We start from the raw sequence: 23,543 nt of genomic DNA, 5'->3' as shown, positions 1-23,543 counted from the left end.
TGTTCGAGACCTCAATTGGGCATGGGTCCTCACATTTTTCTAAATTTATTTCAAGATTTAACCGGCATTATTCGTTCAGTACTACTAGGCAAGAGTCTACTGACATTGAGATGCATGTGGTGACTTCATCAATGTTGAGATCTGCCGGCTCAGTCTCTTGGAAGTACTCACATGGGTAAAGTTCTGTGAGTGTATTCGTTTAGAAGAAAATATAAATTATGAAGAATATTTCCACTTATTCGTTTAGAAGAAAATATGAATTACGAAGAACATTTCCACTAACAGAACTTACCTTCTTCGTAAGAGAATCACGTGCAACAATGTCAAGTTCTATGACCTTCCTCCCTGACAGAAGCTGCAGCGCAACCACACCAAAGCTGTATATGTCACTGGCACAAGTGAGCTTGGAATGTGTGATGTACTCGGGATCCATATACCCAATGGTTCCCCTGACATCTGTGAACACCTTAGTCTCCTCCATTTCCAGCATTTTGGCCAAACCAAAATCGGATAGCTTTGGCACCTTGTCCTCTGTCAGCAAGATGTTTGTGAGCTGGAACAATCCGAACAGATTTTCAGGCCATAGTATGTAAAGAGCTCCAAGAGGCTAGAGCATGTTATGGTTCAGAAGCAATCTCACGTTATACCTACAAATTTCAATCAACGTTCTCACCTTGATGTCTCTATGGACAATACAACCATCAGGGTGTGTGTGAAGAAACCTCAGGACAGATGCACAGTCCCTAAGGATCTTCACTCTTGTTTCCCATGGTAGAACAGAGTCACTTCCTGCCAATCAAGAACAGAAGGTTGTTGTAGTAAGATCACCAGAATAAACATACTAGAAAATCTCAAAGCTGAATTGCCCTTACTCAGTAGGTTCTGGGCCAGGTTCCCATTGGCACAGTACTCATACACCAGGTACTGATCTCCCTCCTGATCACAGTACCCAAAGAGGCACACCAGGTTGGGATGCCTCACCTTGGACAGCTGCTCCACCTCCCTCATGAAGGATCCCGACATCGCGGTCTTGTGGATGTGCTTGATCGCGACAAGCTGACCGCTTGGTAGCACGCCCTGGTACACCTGGCCTGCGCTACCAGAGCCAAGGTAGATCCTGCTGTTCGCATAATTGATTGCTCTCTCAATCTCCTCCTTCGTGAACTTATACAAGCCCGACCACCTGCTGGTCACCTCCACATGCACCCTGTTGCCTTTGGGGTAAGGTGGGTCAATCAAACAAACCATGAATCATCATTAAAAGCAGTAAGTTTTTTTTTTTGTTCAGGGGATGGAATTAGATGTTCACATGTGGAGATCTATCTACCTTGAGATGATTTCAGTGACTCTTCTGCAGTAGCCTCATTCGCTTTATTGTTCTTGTTCCTTAGGTATTTGGTGATCGCAATGGCGAAGCCAACCGCCAGTATTGCGAAAACTATCAGGACTGCAAATGTGCTACCTGAAATTTACAAACGCACTGCAGTTAAAGATTTTTATTAAGCATGCGTTGATGCACGCTTTGTGGACTCAACAGAAAGGCTAGCTTGGGCTTACGTCTTATCCTGATGTACTCGCCATCTGCAATTGTCAAAAGATATCTCATTAGATATACCATTGTTGCACTTTCATTCATACATGCAATCAACAATTTGTGGCCTAATTATCCGTTCCAGTTCGGTTGGATGACATGGTCTGACCATTATAACTCAAAATTTTAAGTTTTGCGAGTGCAACTATCCAAGTCAATCACAGACACACACTCACATACAAACAACTATAGCTCAATATCAGAATGTCAGAATGGTATGTCTATTTCAGACCTGAAAACTGGGATGAAACAGTCTACGATAAAACTAGGCAGTCTTCTTACTATCCAATTTTTTTCGACTGAACCGTGCAAACCTGACACAAAATCACGATTCGCCTTGCAGCCATGGACAGCCACCAGAACCAGAATCAGAGGAGATAATGCTTTCCCCATGCTTCACTATGATTGTCTTTTCAGTGCCAAATTGATAAGCAGAGAGCCAGAGACTTGTCGAAAGAACTCTCTCCGCTGCATTCCTGTGGATCCAACCTTATACTGCCTCTCCTCCTTAGTAGACGTCGCGGATATTCGTCATTGGCATTTGGAACACCACTATTTAAATGTGTTCCCAAATTCTTATGCAACCGTATTGGCGTATGCGGATTATTGAATGTTGGTTGGTTGCAGAGGAGGGGAATTATGCTAGTATAACCACTACTTGTCTCTTTCTCTGACATTGTTTGCGTCATTCCTTTCATTTGTTATGAGAGCTTAAGTTAAGAGGTTGTAGGTTTTGTGTTCTTTAACTGAGGTAACTTTTATGAGAGCTGGACGAGCAGGAAGTTATGATTGAGTTTTTTTTTTTTTGAGCTAACGATGGGGAAGAAACAGTCTATTGTACAGACTGCATCCCCAGTTCCCCACACTGAACAACTATAATCTCTAGAGCTTGTCGTCATTGCGTGCTGTCTTTTCCGAAAGATTGATTTCACTGTTGGGTTTATGGCGATTCAGGCTCCGTGGGTATTCCAGCAAAGCATTTCTCTGTGGGGTGTCCTTGCTGACGTAGTGCGGTAGTGGTTTTTTTTTTGGAAAAACCGTGCAGTAGTTTTTTTTTCAAAAAAAAGGTGCAGTAGTCTTTTATGATATTTTTGCGGGAAAATGTTACCATACCTTCCAAAGTATTGTTGGGCTTAGATTATTTCAGTGACCTGTGGTCAGGAGAGTTTGATGAATTCAATGCTACTCGCGATAATGAGGACGATGGCTAGCTAATGAACAGACCAAACAAGGATATTATTTTTAGTATTTTCCTACTCGTAGATTATTTCAGTGACCTGTGTGGTCAGTAGTCTTTGATGATTTCAATGACCTGTGATCAGGAGCGTTTGATGATGTAACGCCCCGAAAACTCATCAAGTTAAATCGTTCGCTAAGTTTGTTTCTCGTCGTTGAGCTCGATCCTTCCTTAAAACCCTAACCCCAGCTTTCCGGGAACCTCCCTGTTCCGATCTCCCGATTCCCGAAAAACTTGTCTCGACACCCGTATCCAGAACACTGTTTTCCCCTCAACCCGTGCATCACGCCTGACAGCAGGCCGCGGCCGCGACAGTCGCGCGTGCCCGACCGGCGTCGCTGTCGCCACCGGCGGGATCACCGCAAATCTCTCCCTCTCTCCTTTTTCCCTTTTCTCTCCCCTCCTTTTTCTTTTTCTTTTCTTTTTCCCATTTCCTTCTTTTCTTTTCTCTCTCTTTTTCCCTCTCTCTCTCTCCTTCCTTTCTTCTCTGCCGCGCGCGCCTGGCCCGGCCCAGTTCTCCTCCCCGCACGCTCGCCCTGCAGCTGCCCGGCGCGCACCGGCCCGTGCCCCGCGCGGCTCGCCTTCGCCCTGCTCCCCGACCGCGTGCGCGCCGCTGCTGCCCCACCCCCTCGCGCGCACACGCGCTCGGCCGCAGCAGCTCGGCGCGCCAGCCCGAGCGCCGCGCGCCCGCTCGCTCCCTGCCCGCACGCCACGCCACGGCCACCTGGCCGCGTTCGCGCGCGCAGCACCCACCAAGCCTCCTTCCTGCTCGACCACGCGCCCCGCCCGGCCGGCGGCCCACGCCGAGCCGCGCCGCCGCAACACCGCCGCGCCCGAGCCGCTTTAGCGCCGCCACGACGTCGTGTGCGCGCACACACGCACACGCGTGCTCCTCGCTCCGCCCGCACAAGCAAGCCCCGGCCGGACCGCCTCTGCACGCCCACGCGGCCGCACCGTGACCCACGCGCACACCGCCGTTGACGGCTGCACACCGCCATCGTTGACGCCGCCTGCGCCGGTCGGCTGCCGCCGACGCGTCCCGTCCTGCCCGCGCGCGCGCCCCGCCCGCTGTCACCGTTGACGCCCCGCCAGTGCTTCTCAGCGCCGTGCCGTCGCGTCGCCTCGCCGCCCCCACGCCATTAAAAGCCGCCTGCAAGCTTGCCGCCGCCGGCCATCACCCCACCGCCACCGCCTTGGCCGTCTATAAAAGAGGCCGCGGGGCACCTTCCGAGCACCCCAGTCACCTAGGCGACCTCCTCCGCCACCCCCAACTCCCTCCCCAGCCCTGCAGCGCCGCCGCCGCACACCCACTCCCGCCGCCGCCGTCGATCCCCGCGGAGCCGCCCCCTCGCTCCACCCCAGCTCGAGCCGAGGTGGGGAATCGAACCCCTCCACCCTCCTCCTCCTTTTTCCCTCCTTCCCGGCCGTTCCCGCGCCCTGGCTCGCCGGCGACGGACGCCGCCGTGCGCCGCCCCCCCTCTCCCCTGTTCCAGTAGCGGGAGGAAGGGGAAAGGCAGTTTTGCCTAGAGCCCCTCCCCTTTACTCTAATCAATAAAGGAACCCCAAAACTTTTAAGCCCTTTTTCAATTAAAACCCCCTCTTTTGTTACATCCCCAAAATAAACCCCCACCATATAAACTTAATAAAACCCTGACTCTTTTAAATTGACCCAAGTAATTTCTAAAAAGCAAACCAAGCCCCTGCCTTCATAAATTTAATTACAATTAGGTCCCTGGACCCCTGTTTAGGGCCTAAGCGCTTCCCTGACCTATCATTTTATGTGCCTAACGACCCCGGATTGACCTAAAATTTTACCACGCCTCTCCTAACTCAGTTTTGGCCATACCATTCAGAAGCCATCCAAAAATAATGCTCTATGCTCTATATTTCATGTGTTTCCGTTTCGAGCTCGACGACAAATCTTTGTTTTGATTGAATGTTTATTTGTGTGCGCTGTAGACCACGGAGTGAACGAAGGAGAACCCGTTGACGAGCAGTGCTGTGAGCAGGTGAACGAGGACCCGTTCCACGACCCCGAGCCCGAAGGACAGGACCTCCCCGAAGGCTACGAAGACGGCAAGTTCAATCCCATCCTTTGATGCATGTTTCTGTCCTAGTTTTTATAAACACAACCCAATGGCCTGTTTTATAAAGTTGCATATGTTTTACTTGCATGAAAACACGGTTGGATAGCCACCCCTTGACTTGTGATGACCATTCCTTGACCACCTAGATTAATGTCTGATTTTGCTTGGACGTTAATCGATATTAGAACGCTCAGGACTTTACTCATAATATGATTTATTTGATAAAGAAAATGTGTGCGTGTGGGAAGGGATAAAATGTGGATTTCGAAAGATGAGTATGGACGGGATGGACGGCATTTCTGTGTGATTTGCCGATTGGTGTGCTTGTGCCTGTGTGGCAGAGCAAGGAGGGAGATATCCATCTTGTCGCATGTAAGGACCGAGTTGGTGTGTCATCTCACCTAACTCCACTATCGTGCAGACCACTCGACCGTTGTATGGGCAACGGCGTAGCATAAATCCCACTAGTTGGTGTGATAGCCATCAGGAGAGCTGAGAGCAACGGGTGACTAAGGAAAAGGGATAAGCCCAGAGTGACTTATGCCCGGTTATACCTAAATGAACGGTCGGTGACCCTTGGTGCATCCCGTGATGGCTAGTCAGGCTTAGCTATGGTGGGTAATGGCTATGTTGGGATCTACACCGACACGACGGTGTTCGAGTTGTGGTATCCTACTTGTGGGTAAAGTTGCACACCTCTGCAGAGTTAAGAATCTATTCGAATAGTCCGTGCCCACGGTATTGGGCGAGTTATGGTGTGGTCACATAACTAGTGTTTCTTTGGGATGGGCTGGTGTGAGTTGTTTTGGAATTGGTTCCGGCAGTTGTGTCGTGTGCTACGTCGGACGGGGAGTCCGGTAGCAGCTTTAAAACCTGAACTCTGTGTTAATGCCAAAAAAAAAATTGATTTCTAAATGGTTTTCTATAAAATAAACCCCTGCATAAAGTATCGTTTTTCGGCAAATTAAACCGTAACCTTATCCTTGATTTACCTATGCATATTATTCTGTTATAACCCCCTCCGTGGGTGTGGTTGGACTTGCTGAGTACGTTTGTACTCACCCCACTCTTACTTTTTACAGAAGAAGACCCCGACTTCGTGCCAGACGACGCCGAGTAGGGTTATCGTTCTACACCCAACCTTGCCTGTGGTACCGGCCCTGTCGAGATGCCTCCGCTGTCGCAGCACTCTGAGCCTGAGTTAGATCCCGTGTTGGTAGCACTTTGGTGTATTGTCGTAGCTTGGTTAATCCTTGTTATCATCTGTATCGAATGTCCTCCAAGGTTTGTAAGGTTTTGAACCATCTGATGTAATAAATGTGGCATCAGCCTCCTGGGACTGATGTTTTGTATCACATTTAAGTCTTCTCTTATGAGGGGACGCTTCAGATGATTCCAATGCTGCTTGAGCAACTTGGAGACACTCTTTATATCTTTTCTCGTCGAGAGATTTTGATGGAAAAATACCTTCCAACGGCTTCTCTAATTGGTTATCCAAATCTCTATTCCGTATTTCTCACTAGACAGATAGATAACGAAAATAATTTTGTACACAAGATATAGAAAAACTGTCAGAGAGTGAAAACATATAGAAATCGATTTTTATGCGGAGGACTCTCGAAATGATAATTTAGATAGTGAAATTTAGAACGACTCCTAGAGATACTCTTAGATTAATGAAGATGATGAAGTTGGCTAGCTAATAATGAACAAATCAGCTAGTGTCTTATTTCAATTATCTATTAAAGAAAGCATACAAATTAAACGCTGTTGTGTTATACATTTACTCATTCTTTACAGATCAACTAGTGTTCTTTAAAATTCTAGTAAATAAGAACTTCATATTCATAGAAAATCTAAAAGACAAGAATTTTATATTTGTAGCAAAAATGAGTCTCCATCAAATGAGCATAACACAGATTAAAGTTATTGAAATAAGAATTGCATTGTTCGATCTAAAATAAGGTGGAACAGTCACCAAAATTTAATTCAATATGCCTGTGTGTACAAATTAGACAGGTAATGCAATTTCCAACACGGCAGCATGAAGGTAATAATAATTAGACAGGTTATTTTGACAAAAATTCAGGCTTCCAACAATCTGCCTATAAGAAAACATCATCAGTATGGTCTGAGTAAGAAAATAGATGGATAAATAATAGTTGTTAATGTACATCACAATAAAACTAGCATTTTCTTATGCTTCCAAGACATCCTTGTAAACAATATTTTTAGCTCAAGATAGCCTCCAACAGACATGCTCGATGATGATCGCTGACCTCAACCCGGACTCCATATCCAAACTCGAGGCTAGCTGATCTCAAATTGAACTTTGCAGCTCAAAGTAATTTACTGCCAATTACTTCTGACTGAAAAATAACCGTGTGATTTATTCCCAGAAGCACCCTTTATTTTGCAAATCAGCAGCCACAATTTATTCATTTAATGTCTGAACACAAGTTCAGGCCGACAGATCCATCCTGTACCAAAGAAGCGTCTCCATAAACACCAAAATTCGAATTTGCTTACAGTTGGGTTCACTGAAGCTGCAAAAAAAGTCGAGCCAAGTATGCGTACAGATTATGAAACTGCCGAAGGCAAACCAGCTCAGTGTATTCCTAGTCACAGCATCAGGTGTATCACATCTCACTAACGGTGGGAACAATTTTCACAGCACCCAGCAAGAGGGCAGACTGGCTTTGGAACGAATCATGTAGTACAACATTAGGAACGATCTAATCTTCATAATCCATGCCGTCATCATCGTCTAGCTCAGAACTGTCAACCCCGCCCATCAGTGATAGGAACACAAGGACTGCAACAAGTTGCGTGGCCAGGAAGTACTTTGCTCTTTGCCTGAATTTCTTTTCCTCTTCGGTCCGTTCCTTCTTGGCTTTGGGTTTTGGCTTATAACCTAGAGACCAGGTCAATAAGAACACCATACCAGTCAAGAACATAAGTAACACAAGTGCAGAGATAACAAGGGAAATGAGCCAGGTGATGTTCAAGTAGAACTTGTTATCATCAACATTTCCTCAGTGCATTTTGGTTTCAATTATCTCACTTTCAAATGAAAGCACAAACAAGTAAAACATACGAACCCCTCGACACTAACTTCTGACCAAATCTTCCCGAACATATCTGAGAAAAATCATTTTGCCAGATGAGTCCAAGTACTACTATTATGTTTTGTTGGGCTCTTAGGGCCTAGCCATATAATTATATATTTTCCACTCCCATCCTATCTAAATCAATGTTTGACACCGTTTGTTTTGGTAGAATTTCTTGATGCAATGATCCAGGATTACAGAAAGGATCCGTCTGCTAAAATGTTCTTTTTTTCCAGGGAAATACAATACGGTGTTCTTGAGTGCAGACACTGCATTACTTCAAAATGAAATGCATTTTGGAAGGGATTAGGTCATCACTTCATGCACAAATATTATTGCTAAATGCAGATGAGTAGACTGCAGAATGCAGATGGCCTTAAACAGTTCAGCGTGTGCATATAATAGCCATTCGCAGTGGCACAGACAAAATAATAATTTTCAGACAGGAATATTTCAGTCTCTTCACCAGATCTAATTAAATATCGAATGGAACACATTCTTGCATTAAACTTGAGTGACAAGCAACAAGAAAACCTGAAAGCATTGGCAGCTCCAGGGCACTTATAACGGGCAAATGGGCACTAGAGGCCTAAAGCTTAGGCAGAGTTAGCTGTAAAATGGCATCATTCAACTTTTAATGTTCCTAACAGGTTATCTAGTAGTATTCATGCTATAACTTTCAATCTCTGAATTTTGAACGTCAGAATATAGTGATCTGTTTGCTTACTTTGGCCACCAGATGCTCTTTTCCGGGGGGTGGATGACGATGGACTGGGTGATGATCCCACCCCTGATGATGATGAGTCTTCCAGCAATTGGACCTTGTGGTGTTCGACAAAATTCACCAAATTTTCATGCTTCTGCAAAGTGCCCCTCAGCACAGATGTATCCTAAGAAGCAGAAGTAAGATCAGAACAAGCCTCAAAGATCACCAAAACATAGTCAAGCATTTGCTTGACAGATTTAGGTTATAGGCTTATAGCTAAGGAAATTCTTCACAGCATAGAAAAACAACTTAATACCCCTACTGCTAAATTAGAAGCATTTGAGATCTGCACCTGCTCCTTCAAGATAATGTGCTTGTGCAAATTGGGCATGTGTGTTTGATCATTTTGTTGATGCAATCAGAAACTTTAGGCAGTATCTGTCATTTGGGTGTACATCTAAGTGTAGAGAGGGGGAGCTTACAGGCAATGCATTGAGGACAAAAAGAGCATGTCCAAGGAAAAGAGCATCAACATCCGTAGGGCTTCACAAATAGAAACAAAAATATTAGTGCTCCATAAAAGGCGCATCAGGACAAATATCCAAGTGCCAGTAAGCATTTAAAAACTAACACAGAGCACAGATAAATAGAAAAGCTGATAAAGACATGATTCAAGTAAAATAGATAAAGATCAGGTGCTTACCTATTATCAAATAGAAATACTTGGTCCCCTAATCTCAGAGACAATGCATCATATGCAGCACTTGCCTTCTGGTATATCTGTTTAAAATAAGAAATTTGCATCAGAAGCTACTGGTGTGTCACCAGGGAAAAAAAAAGGACTAGAAATGGAAGTGATGAGTAGGGAGTAGGAACCTCTTCTTCCTTCTCTGCAGCATTAAGCTTTGTTATACCCAGTAGGTGCTTCACATCTCTAGTTTTCTTCCAGTGGAGTATCTTTCCGATGGGCCAGGCAAGATCAGAGAAGTAAATATCATGCGCGATGCTTCCATCATTAACCACCCAGAGTTCATACTGCAAAGCATCCGCAAGCCAGGTCGAAACCATGGCCTTTGTGGACAGCACATCGGAAGGTGAAACGCTCGGGTGCTTTGAGTTCAAGTCGACAATTTTCTCCCCCTTCAGGTACTCAATGACACCTCCTTTCTCATTGTTGAACGCCACGCAATCACCGAATTCGACATATGGTATGTGATCTGTGGAACAGAATTAACTTGTGAGCAGAGCAGCTGCCTCGCACATGGCTCAACCAGCGAAAGCGATTCCTTCACGTCAATGTGTGGATCCCCCCCCCCCCCCCAAGCTATCGACAGCTTTATTTTATTTTTATAAGGGGAAAAACACTATCTAGCAGCTGATGACGAACGGAGACGCCAGCAGCACAGCGAGATCCCAGCATGGCAACACCGCGCACGCAAAGAGGAGCTAAGGCGATACGGTATGAGAGGGCAGGGCCGCGCGGGCGGGCGGGGAGCTCACCGGCATCGGGGAAGGAGCTGTCGACGTGGATGTCGAAGGGGACCTGCGCCAGGCGGAGGTAGAGGAGCACGGGGAGGCTGGTGGGGCAGGCGGTGGGGAGCCCGAAGCAGGGCTTCCGCGCCACCAGCACCTTCCGCTCCGCCGCCTCCCACTCCGCGGCCGCCGCCGCCGATGCCATCACCGGGAGAGTGGGCTGGGGTTTCTTCCAGGGGAAGAAGGCCTCGGGGTTTGCCTTGCGGAAAAAGGGTTTAATTTTGTTTCCTGCGCGTCTCCTATCTTATTTCCCCGAACACGCCGGAGCGGGCCTTATTTAGCGGGCCGGTGGTGGGCTCGAAGCTCTATCCAGCCCACTTGTAAATTCTTCCAGCCCATGTAAGAAAACCGCACGGTCCAGCCCACAGCGCGCGGCCCAGTGAGCCTTCCGAGGGCAGGCCGCCTTGCTGCCGGCAATCACGACAGAGGGAACTGCAACTGTCATGCATATTATTTTTGAACATAATGGCAGGAGCTGAACCACTCAATTAAGACGAAAGAAATTTTATGTACAAAAAAGATTAATCAGATGTCGAAAGGAGGCGTCCGAGGGGCTAACTAACCCACGCAACGCGGTTGAGCACAAACACGACGCGCCGCCATGGGTCATCGTTGCCGAGCATAGAGCAAGCTATGCAGCTCCGACTTCCCATGGCAAGCCACCAAAGAGCCACCCACCGACGGGTCTGAAACAAGCGGCCGCAACCGGTCATCATTGCTGAGCTCAAACCACCGAAGAGCAGCTCCGACTTCCGATCACGAACCAACGCCTCGCCCCAACGGAAGCAGGCCCTAGCAGAGACCTGGCCTTCGGAGGAGGAGGGCTCACAGCGTGTCATCGTTGCCGAGCCACGTTGATTCTACACCCCTCGACTAGTGGATTGATTCCCAGTTTCTTGTTGTACCTTCCGAACTCGAAATAAATTCCGATCTCTTGTTATACCTATCACGAGTCTATTGTTATACATATCATTCCTAGCCCGAAATAAATTCTATGTAACATGGTTCCAATTCTTTTTTGAGGGAACATGGTTCCAATTCTATGATTCGGATTGGATGGCTGTGAAATTGTAGAGCAGAAGTAGAAATCAAATTCAAATCCAAAACGTCGGTTGTTCGCCATTTGAACATCAACATCCCAATCAGCGTTACCACTACACACCAACAGTTTTTGTAACACATTTGGTCCTCGCAAGAATGACCACGGGCCGTGGTCCACGGCCTATGGTCTATGTGGAAGACCTGCCATTTCAGCAGGCCTGCATTTCAGCTACCGAGAGCAGCAATGGAGATGCTCCATTATTCCAAGATTGTTTCCATTTGGGAGCTACACACAGCAAGCATGTACTACTAGTCTACTAGTACTATACCCATCCCTCCCTTATTATTTTATTAATTAACGAGTATAAAAGGAGTGTGCTGCTACTGCTCCAGCTTGAAGTAGTCGAGCCTGGGGCGGCGCTCGCTGCCTTTTCCTGTAGAAGTGCGCGATGAACTCCTCGACCGTGACGCTCCTGTAGATCGGGGGGTTGCCACCGCCCGGCGGCGTGATGAGCCCCTGGATTGGGCCGTACCGCCTCATGGACCTCCCCACGTCGACGAACGCCGCCACGGAGACCCTCGCCGGGCCCGTGCCCTTGTTCGCCAGGACCCGGTGCTCCACGCTCCTGAACCGGCCGTTGCTGACGAGCTGCACGCACGAGAACCAAGGGAAACGGCAAACAATGATCAGCCATGTCGGTGATGGCCGGACAAGCGGTAGCGGTCGGCGAGCGGATGTATGCCTGGAGAAGGTCGCCGACGTTGATGATGAGGGCGCCGGGCACGGGAGGGACGTCCACCCATCCGCCGCCGCCGCCGCCGCCGCCGCGGCGGTCGAGGAGCACCTGCAGGCCGCCCACGCCGTCCTGCAGGAGGACGGTGAGGAACGTCGGGTCCGTGTGCCTGGTGTTGCCGGGGGTGAGATGCGGCTCCGGGCACGGCGGGTAGTAGTTGCCCGCCACCTTGAGGCTCTCCCCGCAGCCCATCTTGCTGAGGTGGTCGCCGGCCAGGCCCAGGGACTCCGACAGCAGCTCGAACACCCACACCGCCAGCCTCCGCACCGCCTCCGTGTACTCGAACATCACGCCCCTGTGTGTCCAATTTGGTTTCGTTTAATCAATTTTGTTTTTTATAATCCATAATTGTTAAGAGAAGAATCATCGTGCATGTTGAGTTGACCAGCTCCGGCAAGCACGCACCTGAGCGGCTCCGGCATGTCCTCCGGCGTCGGCGGCTCCGGCGCCATGTCGCAGAAGAGGGTGTCGCGCCAGCAGGCCGCCGGCGACTGGAAGAGGTCGAGGTTGGAGTAGAACCTCACCTTGCGGGCGGCGGTGTCCCTCGTGTAGTAGGGCGTCTTGGCCTCCGCGGGGTCCTCGTTGAACCGCCTCATGGCGGCGAGCACGGCGGCCATGGCCTCGCCCGGCACGCCGTGGTTGACCACCTGGAAGAACCCGGCCGTCTCGGCCGCGGCCCTCACCAGCCCGACCACCTCCTCCCGCGGGGCACCGAGGAGGTCGATGACCGGGACTGCTGCTGCTGCCGCGTCGTCGGTGGCGGACGACGCGTCTGCCTCTTGGTGGGGCAGGGAGTCCGGCGGGTGGTGGAAGATGGCCGGGATGGACTTGGTGCCGGCGTCGAGGAGGCCCTTGACGCCGGCCTTGGTGTCGTCGAACGCCTGCAGCTCCCGCCGGCGGTCGTAGCCAGGGGCGAAGCTAGAGCATAGTAGACCCGAGTGCACACCTTAATATACACGTGTAAAAAAAATCTCATTCCTTGGGAAATTTAGATGTTAACCATTGAATCTTTGTTTTTTCCCTGGTGCACGTGCACTCGGCAAGCCCAACGTGGCTTCGCCCCTGGTCGTAGCAACCGCCCGAGCCCACGGCGACGGACATGGTGGTGGCGCCTCCGACTCCGACTGACCGAGCGGCCGAGCCTGGGGCTGGTGACTGGACGAATGAGATGGATGCAGCATCGGCATTGATCCGCACTGCAATTTATGCTGCGCGACGCTGCCCTAATTACCTCCATATTCTACTCTCTGAATCAATAATGCTAGGATTAGCATGTCCCACGTGCAGAAAAAATTGGGCGTTGGAAGAGACAAGTAACGATGTTCCGGCCGCGTTTGTAGCGCAGTGGTGCCTGGTGGGCACTCCCGTCCGTCGTGGAGGCCACCTGCCCGGGTTCGATCAGGAATAACCGGGTGTGGGCGTGTGGCACAGTCGCTCCCGCTTGCGGGTAAATAAATCTCCTCGCTGTGCTCGCCGCAAGACTTACCCTCTCAGGTATGAGCCAGGGTTCGGGAATTTTTCCGCGGCCGGGAGAAGCCGGGAGGGGTCCTTTCACTCCTCCGGCCGCGTTTTTTAACGATGTTGCAATTATTATTTCTCTATATTGTGCAGTAGATGTTGCATGAAACATGATGTTAATGTTGCGATAAGAATTTTTCATCCTGAATCGGATATGAGAGTCATTTATATACACATTTTTTCGATGTTGCGGTCGTATTATTTATCAATATTGCCATGGACCGTCCGAAGATAAAAAAAATCTGACTAAACGTTCGGGCGCTGGCAGTGCTGTTTTTAAATCCATTATTCCAACTACTCCGGTAAATATTCAAATTCTTAATCCATTATTCCAACAACTCGGGTAACTATTCAAATTCAACAAGCGTGGTACAGTCGGAATGCTAAAGTCTTCCAAGATCGCGACACCTCTCCCACTCACACTGCTTCGGCGGCAGCCCTGAGCCCTGACCTTGGCACAGCTGTTGCACACGTATTTTCACAGTGGCTTCCTGGCTTCCTTCACCCTAGACTAGAGGCCTTGGATCTGGAGGACGACGGCGACGCTGGCGCGATTCGATGAGCCTCGCCTGAAAATGACGTCAATTTCAGGCGTCTGAAGTCTCAACCGTACCGTAGCACTTGTCGGAACCGTACCTCAGCGTTCGCACGAGACAGAGATGCATCACCGGTCGATCTTTCTACTGTGCTTGCGAGGCCGGCCGCCGGCAGATGGGGGTGATTCGCCTTTTTTTCCTTTTTTTTTTTGAGGGAAGTGGGAAGAAAGAGCATTGCTTTGGCATCCAATTCTGGCAATGTGTCGCAAGTGCTTTGGCCTTTGGTTCTGTCGTCAAATTCATGCGCAATCAAGCTGCTGAAAAATGCTTTAATTCCATTGCTCCTGCAAAGGCTCCTGCTGGCTGGCTGTTGTTAAGTGATTGAGTCGGGGCCCGTCGTTTTCCGCTTAGAAGATGGGCGGAAGCAAGTGGCAGCGGATAAGGGCCCACATGATATGCCTACGCCGTGTTTAGTTCCAAAAATCAAAATTCCAAAAAAAAAATTCCGGCATCTGCATGGAGATTTAAATCTAGACGAAATAAAAAATACATTGCGACTGCTGCCTGTAAATCGCGAGATGAAATCTAATGAACCTAATTAAGCTGTAATTAGATGCTAAATTGCTACAGTAAACAACTTCTAATGACGGATTAATTAGGCTCATTAGATTCGTCTCGCGATTTACAGACGAGTTCTGTAATTATTTTGTGATTAGTCTATATTTAGTACTTCAAATATAGAAAGATGTCTTTTAAAAACTTTACGAGAGGCAACTAAACACGGCCCTACTTTTGGTGAATTTGTGCAGAGACAGCCCATCCTAAACCGTCTCGTCATTCCTAGTGTGATGAGCGGCGATGGTGATTTGTTTGTAGGAAGGAAGAAGCCACAAGGGAAGGAAGAGCGCCCCGGAGTCAATTTTATTATTCAGATACAAAGGAAGGGGAAGAAGCGACAAACACTATAACAAGGTTAGTTTCCTTCAAAATTCTAAAATTTTACAAGATTTTTCATTACATCGAATTTTTTAACACATGCATGAAATATTAAATATAACTAAACAAAATAACTAATTACACAGTTTGTCTATAATTTGCGAAACGAATCTTTTGAACCTAATTAACCCATAACGAAATAATAATTATCAAATACAAACGAAAGCGCTACAGTGCTTTACACCTAAAACTTTATGCCTCTAAACAAGGTCCAAATAGCACTGCTGCACTGGGGTGTGCAGTCGCTGCAAATCTGCAATTAGCCCTTCTAGGCTTCTAGCCAGGTGACTTGAACCCAACGCACGAGTAGACTCGTTACTCTTTAGTCCTTTTTACCATAATAAATAGTCTCTTTTGTCGTGAATTCATGTATGTACAGACTACTTATCAAGTTTGCTTAGTTTCTAAATTTTTCTGAGAACTTCAACCATGCAAACACACAACCATGAATCGTAAAGTTTTTTTCCTCACTAATACGCAGAAGAGCTGCGCATCTTTGAATTAAGAGGATAAAATGACAGAAGTCTGAAAAAAGTTCAGGTTTCAGACACCACAAGGCAGGCCGTCGACCTGCTTGCACAAGAAACGGAAAAAACACATCTTGCGAGAAGTACAGACAAGATGTGTTACACATTGCACCACTCCAGCGTCGAACCTTCTGTTTGCTGCAGCTTCCTTTCAGTCCCTCGCATGGCCGCTGAAGGCTAAAGAGAATCTAGCCGCAAAAGCTGTGAACAAGATGATAACTGTTGTCGGAGTAGTAGCTAGGCAAGGGAAGGGAGAGATGATTCCATGAACGGAATTTGTGTTCGCGTCGAAGTCTGACCAAGCGAAGTCACTAGCAGTAGCAGAATTCGAATTTTCGTGAGAGCCATTACCACCGCAAATTTTATCTACCATGCCAAACCGTCATGAAGATACTCTCACCAATCGAGGCCTACAAAAATACCGTTTCCATGAAGGTCAACCGTCAAGGTCCTTTTCATGGCGGCAATTTCGTGAGAGTTTAGGAACACTTTTATGAAATCTAGACAGATTTCACGGGAGGTTTTTCAACACCTCATTAAAAATAATCACGAAAATAGCATTTCAGGGGAGTTTATTGATCATCTTCACAAAAAATATTTTTTTTGTATGAGTTATTAATTCCTCTCAACAAAATGGCAGGCCCCTCATAAATCTCCATTTTGCATCGTGGTAGTGACTTAAGGTTCGGTAACCTTATTGGTAGATCATCATCTCATATATATCTGATGGGTTGCCTAGGTTGCTCATCAAAGATAGTCAGAGGGCACCATAATGGTGTAACCTACTCCCTCCTTCCTCGTTTATGAGGCACACACGCATATCAAGATTCAAACATTTATATCTTTGACTAATAATTTAACTATTAATTTTTAATTTTTATAATGTAAATTTTATATGATTGGATTCGTGATCAAACATAGTTTACAATGATTATAAATTTATAATCATAAGTGATATAATATATGACAAATAAATGGTCAAAGTATCGTTTGGAAGACCGTGCCATGTTCCACCGTGCCTTATAAACGAGGAAGGAGGGAGTAATTGGTGCTTTAGGGGCTGTTTGGTTCCCACCCAACTTCCGCCACGTGAGCTGTGACGTGGCACCAAAGTTGTGGCAATGTGTGGCCAGCAAATCGGCTGCCACAGCTTGGTGAAAATCAAAGCAGAAAAATTGTGTGGCTGCCTCAACTTAAGTACGTACCAAATGATGGTCAAAGCAGCGCGACAAGAGCGAGTGTGGCGTGGCGATTTGCGGCGGCCAACCAAACATCCCCTTAGACTTTGTATTAACAGTGTCACTGAACGTTGTGCTATAACCGGTGTTGAGGACATCAGACTTTCACACATTTTTGTACGGTGCACTTGATTACTTGTTAAACTTCTTCAACAGAAAAATGCCAGACATTTTGCCGATCAGGATTCTTGTAGTCAATGAGGCACTATTAGATTCCACACGCTAAGTTGATTAGGATGATGCCTACTTAATCTGCATTTTCTAAAAAAATTGCTTATTCGGATTTGAGTCCTAAACTAAATTCCGCGCGAGTGCTCTTATTTTCTAAATCTATTTATATATTTAATGGTGCTATTTTTTATGGTAATCTATGTATTCATCAATAGAGAGACACCTATGATAACCTTGTTAATCTTGAGATATATTGGCATATTTTTTCGAAAGTACTCATAAAGATAGGATCAATGTGAGTGTCTGGGTAAAAAAAGCAAGTCCAAGTAAAATAGAGAGTGTCTGATAAAAAAACATTTCAAAATCTACTTTATAAATTAATTGCACGCTTTGTTCGAGAGATGTAGCATGTTCATACAGGCGAGTGTGTCTGTATAAAAAACTAGTCAAATGCCTCGCTCTATTCTGAATTCGGAATGGATGTGGTTTCATCCGGGGGTTCCTATCTATCTTCTGAAAGATAGACAAGACATTCATCGTTAAAGCTCACTTTGGCCCAATTATCAGCTACAAACATGTTCAACATTTTGATAGGATTGGCTCAACATTTTGTTAAACATGTTCAATATTTGGCTTTCAAATGTTGAAACTTTAAAGATGAAATGTTGAAATTGAAAATATAAAATGTTGAAAATATTGAAATAGAAATGTTGAACAAGTTTCTTCTCTGGCGGCGGCGTGCGCAGCTGCGGCGCACAACAGCTGCACCGGCAGCGTCGCTCAGCAGGCAACGGCGGCGGCCGCAGCTCAGCAGTAGCAGCAGCGGGCACCAGCGGCGGCGGCGGCAGCGCGCAGCACAGACAACAGCGGCGAGGCAGCTGCAGCAGTGTGACAGAACCATCCAAATTAAACCGGTTTAAGTGCGTTAACTATTATCTTAATGGTTAATCAAGTTGTCACGCACTTAAAACGGTGTAATCCGGTCGTCTGTCGGGTTAAGGATCGAAAAACACTGGAAATCTCGCACGAAGACGAGCACAGATGATTACAAGCAGACAAAATTTCTCAAATTTAATTTACAAAGAAGAGCTTTACAAAATGAGTTTTAAAATAAATTATCAGAGTTCAACATGCAGCAAAATTTAAATAGAAGTTTAGTTTAGAAAAACAACAGTAACTACGATGACGTGAGGACGTCACATCGAGCCCACCGATGTGGATCCTGGTTAGCTCCAACCAGCAGCAGTTTCCTGAAAATAGGTTAACAACAAATCCTGAGTATACTAATACTCAGCAAGACTTACCCGACACGAGTATACTTAGCCCACTATCTAGACATGCAAAGCTTTTTGGCTCTGGAGTATGTTTTACTGAAAGGCTACTAATATTGGATCCTTATTTTCAATATTTTAGCTCAATTTAAATTTATCAAGTACCAACTAGATTTGACATCTAAAGCAAGCATGGTTGATCACATTAATCTTTACAGAGTACCACAAACATATCTCATCATACTTCTCTTCTCATTTTTACTTATTTACTACGATGTGACACAGTGACCAAGGTTCTCTTAACCGAGAGAGACGGCGAATCGATCCGATTTAACCTTGCAAGGTGGACCTAACTCACACGACACGTGCAGCCACGCCGGACCACATATGTCAACCGTTCCCATCATTACCCCGACGTCTGAATCACGCCTGCCAAAACCCGGGTGAAGGGTCCCTCACAACGAACTCCCAGAGAACTAGGAGGCGACATACACTCCAACACCCGCCATCATTCCACTCCCAGAGTAGCAAGTCGCGATTTAAAGTATCGTTGCAAATCAGGTATTTAGCTTACCGGTTTCGACTACCTCCTACTTCCGGCATGTGGTTATTACTGTTCAAACTCGGTCAGCAATGCCAACAACAGTACAGTCCTCAATCGACACAGGCGGAGGCTTACTTTACATCCATTTCATATCCAGCACCAATTCATCTCCGTCCGGTCTTCATTTCTCTTTCCTCATTGATTCATTCTCAAACCACATTGCCACAAGTAACAAGATCTTAAATCTCGCGAGTGACAGGAATCACTCGACTTCTACCGAGATCCTACTTAGCAGAGCATTTCTAACGACACCTGCATACTAGTATAGACCCTCAGGTACCTAGGGAGAACATGCATACTAGAGTTCCATACAACTCCTAGAACGTAAATGCACAAAATACTTAAATAAACATTGAATACTTAAAATTAGGATTATGCTCCGGGGCTTGCCTGGGATTAACACTAAGTCAGTGTTAGTAGAAACAAGGCCTTGGGCCCTTCCGACCTTGGGCCCGGCCTTCAGTTGCTCCAGCTTGATAGCATCTCTGGCCCAAGCATGACTCAAGTCGGTACTTCCATCTTCTGGATCGGCCCACCAGTACACCATCTTCTAGCTCGGCTTCAACTTTGTCCTTTAGTTCCACGCATCGTGCATCTAGCGTACCTAAATGATATGCCACAATGCAAATGTATGAACTCAAGGAAAACATCACACGGAGCATTTGAAAGGCATACAAAGCAAGCAGACGGTCACAAATTGCACGGATACTAATGTGTGGGTTCAGAGTTCAAACTCATTTTAGCCTGAAGTGTCTCCTATAAAGGAAGGCTACTAATTCACTTAGGGAGATTAAGCATTAGGAAGATTAAGGATCCGCCTAGGGCCAAAAAGAAGTAGCTATGGACTTAAATTATTAGCAAGCAAGCATAAACATAGTACACAAACCAAGAACACTCTGAACCTAACAGGGTTAGCATGACTTACAGGAACTGCATGCTTTTGAATTAACAGGACCATAGATATTGAGAGATAGCTTATACAGGCATTAAACACGATTAAGGCAACACCTCACCAATTGCTAAACGAACAACACGTTGAATATTTTAACTAGGCACTGCAGGTGACCACAAGGTTAAACCAGTTGGTTGCAAAATTTAGCATGCTACTAACTTCAATTACGCATTTACAAGTTACAAAAGGATTTATTCTAGCATAAGAAAAACTACACAAGGCATAAAAGAAATAAAGCAAGTGATAGCTACATTAATCAAGTTTAAATTATACAAGTAGTTATACTGAGTTCCAGAGGCTCAAACTTTACTGTCATGATTATATACTCAAGGAGAAGTTCTAGTAAAAAATATTATATTTTTTCAGGCATATAAATTATTTTACTTGATTTATTATAGTTTTTCTTAACAAAATCATTTGGTCTAGTTAGGAATAACTAAAAATTCTCAAACTTTTTCTACAGCAACTAGGAACCAAAGTAAAGGTACTGTAAAAGTTTCAACTCATGAAACACAGTAGAACAACTTGGAGAAATAAAACCATTTAACCTAGGCATAAAACAAGATTTAATTAAAAATATAACTAAACATGATAAATGACCATGAAATTTTTACACTAACACTATATTCACATGTACATACTACCGTAAAAATTTCATGGTATAACATGGCTCCAAACATTATTTATTAAAAATATAAGAACAACTAGTCTTTATGCACTATTAAACATAAATCTATTTTTGCAGCAAAACATTCTAAATAAAACATGTCATTTTATGGTTCCAGAGGGTAGAGATTTTGATAAGGATTCCAACAAGTCCTTATTTGCCTTTTTAGGATTTTTCTACGATTTTTAATTGAATTTCCAAGCTCACTGCAAAAAGTTAAAAACAAATCTAATATTATGTTTAGGCCCCTGGATTTTGCAGAAAGGGGCTCAGAAAGATTTGGGACTCGCGAATAGGCCCCTGGCCGGAGAACAGAGTAGGGGCGGCGGTTCCGGGCCGGATTCCGGCGGCAGGGCTCGCCGGCGGCGAGGGCCTCGTGGGGGAGAAGGGAGAGGAGACCGAGGTGGACCTATGGGTGCTTGCGGTTGGGGCTGGGGTGGACGGAGGCGGGCCGGCCATGGAGCTCTGCTCCAGGCGGCGGCGGCGGCGCCGCTCCGGCGACCCTGGACGACGGGGATCTTGCCGTGGAGCTTCATGGGGGCGAGAGGAAGCTAGCTAGGGGGTCAGTTTGGAAGGAGAAGGGGTGGAAGAGGGAGCTCAGCGGCTGCCTAGGGGGCGGCGGTGGCCATGGTGATGGCGGCGGTGCTCTGGCGGTGTTGGGCGAGCGAGGAGAGGTCGGAGAGCTGCGCCACGGCGAGAAGAAGCTCACTGTGGGGTTAGCTCGGGCAGAGGTGGGTCGGAAAAAGGGGCTCCGCGGCGAGCTCGAAGGGGAGGCGGCCATGGCGCCGGCGGCTCCCGCTCTGGGCAGAGGAGGAGGGGAAGTCGGGCACTGGCTCTAGCGCGATGAACGGAGAGGGGAACTCGGAGTTGTCTTCATCTTCGGATATGGATGACTTGAGCGGTGGCGAAGGCAACGGCCATCCTCGGCATCGTAGCGAGCTGAGGACGGCGGGGCGCGTGGCGAGCGCGGGAGGGCGCCAGGGCGAGCGGTTTTGGGCGATACCGGGGGGGCGGGGCGCGAGGCGGTTTGGCCGGGGGCTCGGTGCGTGGCCGGCCTTGAGGCGGCGCCGGCGCACGGACGCCGAACGGCGTGAGGGAGAACACAGTGAGGAGGGAGAGAGATGAGCTAGGGACTGAAGTGCGAAGAAACAAGAATTCAGGGACTTGTTTGTAAATCAAGGTTTTATCAAATTTTTGCATTGAAACATGAAAAATTTTAAGAATGAAAGTTGTTCAAAATTTAATTTCCTCCAACTTTTGTTTCAGGCAAAACTTCATTTGAAGATTAAATCATAGTTTAAAATTTGAAATTTTGAAACCAACTCATTAATGTCCTTTTCAAAGCGAAATCAAAAGTTTTCTTCAAAGTTTGTGCTGAAACTTGAAAAATCATAACACGAAAGTTTTTCACCACTCCAAACTCTACAACTTTGGTTTTAGGCAAAAGTTGATTTGAACAAGAATTTAAAAGTTGTTTTTAAAGCATGTTTTATTGGGTTGAAACCTAGACATCATTTCATGTGTTAACAAGCTAACAAAATGTATTTAAATGATTTTATGCATGCACGATTAGTGTTAATGACGATATCAAACACATGATTAGCCTTAACTATAGGTGATTAACACCTGAGGTGTTACAAGCAGTAGGCACCGGGAGCGGCGGCGGTAGCTGTCGCGCAGCAGCCGGCGGCGGCTCCGGCAGGTTGGGCGGTGGCGTAGCAGGCGGATTGCGTGGTCAGGGCGGCAGCGAAGGCACATGGTGAGGAAGAAGAAAGAAGGAAGAAGATTAGAGTTGAGGAGATCTAAGAGCATGTACAACAGTGCAGACAATTGATGTCTTTTTATCACAAACAGACAGCTGAACCGACAACTTGTAAATGAGCTGTCTGTTTAGCTGTCTGTAGAGTGATTAATTCATCCTTTGACACACAAACTCATGGTGATCTAATACATAATTGATCTTTGTAGCCATTTTATTACATGGGGCAATTGCGTTTCTGCCCTTACTTTCAACCCCAATTGCGATTTTACCCTCATTTTTGTTGACTTTGCAGTCTTACCCCTACTATTCACAAACGAAGCTGCCGTTTACCCCTATTTCTAACACCGTGAGCTGCATCCCAAATAAAATAATTAGAAAAATAATCTAAACCTTGCGAAAAGACAAGTATACCCCTTATCCATATATCTCTTCCCACCAGATCTGGCCACAGCTCTCTCGTTCTCCCCCACGAAGCAGCCCCCGGCGGCCAGTAGGGAGGCGGCCAGGAAGCTGGCCCCGTTGGCCAAGGAGGAGGACCCGGCGGCGGCCAGGAGGTGGCTCAGGTGGGCGGCCAGGAGGGGGCTAGGCTTGCCGACCAGGAGGGGCCGCCGATCCGCCGGCCAGGAGGCTCGCCGGCCAGGAGTGGTCGCGGATCCGCCGGCCAGGGAGGGCCCAGGAGGAGGCTCGCGCGCCGGCGGCTAGGAGGGGCCGCGCGCCCGGCGGCCAGGGAGGGGCCGCGGCTCCCTCGGGCAGGAGGCTCGCCGGCCAGGAGGGGGCGCGGATCCGCCGGCCAGGGATGGCCCAGGAGGAGGCTCGCGTGCCACGAGCGCCGGCCGACTCCCTCACCTCCCGTCGACGGATCCGGCCGCGAGGACACCGGATCCACGCTCGCCGGTGCCGGATCCTGCCATCTTTGCCGGCGCCGCCGCGAGCTGCCCACACCGGACGTCGAGACGGCCGTGGTCCCTGGACGCCGGCCCGCCCCGGCGTTGGAGACCCACAAGCCGAATTGCCCCGCCATCACCTTCCTCGCCGGCCACCGGACTTCCGAGGGCCTGCTCGGGCGACGACGAGGTTGCTGGGAGGCGGCGGGGGGCGCTGGGCGAGGGGCTCGCGGACAATAATGCGTTAATCAACTTGCTTAGTACATACGATTTGAATGCTCAAACACTAGTGTTGTTCTGGGTGATGTCAAAACACTG

At 47.4% G+C, this 23,543-nt stretch overlaps 2 protein-coding genes and 1 pseudogene across 2 annotated transcripts; all 3 read right to left on the bottom strand.

Annotated features, from left to right (window-relative positions):
* Positions 1-235: 235 nt before the first annotated feature.
* LOC120701806 (probable serine/threonine-protein kinase PBL21) lies at positions 236-1,248 on the bottom strand. Its single transcript, XM_039985621.1, has 3 exons — positions 873-1,248; positions 674-789; positions 236-553 (listed from the first exon to the last, which is right to left on the bottom strand). The coding sequence occupies exons 1-3, from the start codon at positions 1,246-1,248 to the stop codon at positions 236-238; spliced, it is 810 nt and encodes a 269-aa protein (XP_039841555.1).
* Positions 1,249-7,281: 6,033 nt separating this feature from the next.
* On the bottom strand, positions 7,282-10,475 carry LOC120702737 (mitochondrial outer membrane import complex protein METAXIN-like). Its single transcript, XM_039986664.1, has 6 exons — positions 10,232-10,475; positions 9,608-9,948; positions 9,435-9,511; positions 9,214-9,274; positions 8,753-8,915; positions 7,282-7,829 (listed from the first exon to the last, which is right to left on the bottom strand). The coding sequence occupies exons 1-6, from the start codon at positions 10,407-10,409 to the stop codon at positions 7,651-7,653; spliced, it is 999 nt and encodes a 332-aa protein (XP_039842598.1). The 5' UTR covers positions 10,410-10,475; the 3' UTR covers positions 7,282-7,650.
* Positions 10,476-11,357: 882 nt separating this feature from the next.
* LOC120702736 lies at positions 11,358-13,327 on the bottom strand (annotated as a pseudogene).
* Positions 13,328-23,543: the final 10,216 nt, after the last annotated feature.

The sequence above is a fragment of the Panicum virgatum genome, chromosome 4K (genome assembly GCF_016808335.1).
Source record: "Panicum virgatum strain AP13 chromosome 4K, P.virgatum_v5, whole genome shotgun sequence".
Lineage (NCBI taxonomy): Eukaryota > Viridiplantae > Streptophyta > Magnoliopsida > Poales > Poaceae > Panicum > Panicum virgatum.
Note: the sequence above shows the minus strand (reverse complement) of the source record. Positions and strands in the feature narration are given on the sequence as shown.

Bases quoted from the DNA above. Each gene is read 5' to 3' on its own strand.
- LOC120701806 (XM_039985621.1), bottom strand. From the start codon at position 1,248: ATGGTTTGTTTGATTGACCCACCTTACCCCAAAGGCAACAGGGTGCAT. The intron at 790-872 runs GTAAGGGCAATT...CTTGATTGGCAG, and splicing joins CCTGGCCCAGAACCTACTGA to GAAGTGACTCTGTTCTACCA. The intron at 554-673 runs GTGAGAACGTTG...GGATTGTTCCAG, and splicing joins TTGTCCATAGAGACATCAAG to CTCACAAACATCTTGCTGAC.
- LOC120702737 (XM_039986664.1), bottom strand. From the start codon at position 10,409: ATGGCATCGGCGGCGGCGGCCGCGGAGTGGGAGGCGGCGGAGCGGAAG. The intron at 9,949-10,231 runs GTGAGCTCCCCG...TCTGTTCCACAG, and splicing joins CAGCTCCTTCCCCGATGCCG to ATCACATACCATATGTCGAA. The intron at 9,512-9,607 runs GTTCCTACTCCC...TATTTTAAACAG, and splicing joins CTGCAGAGAAGGAAGAAGAG to ATATACCAGAAGGCAAGTGC.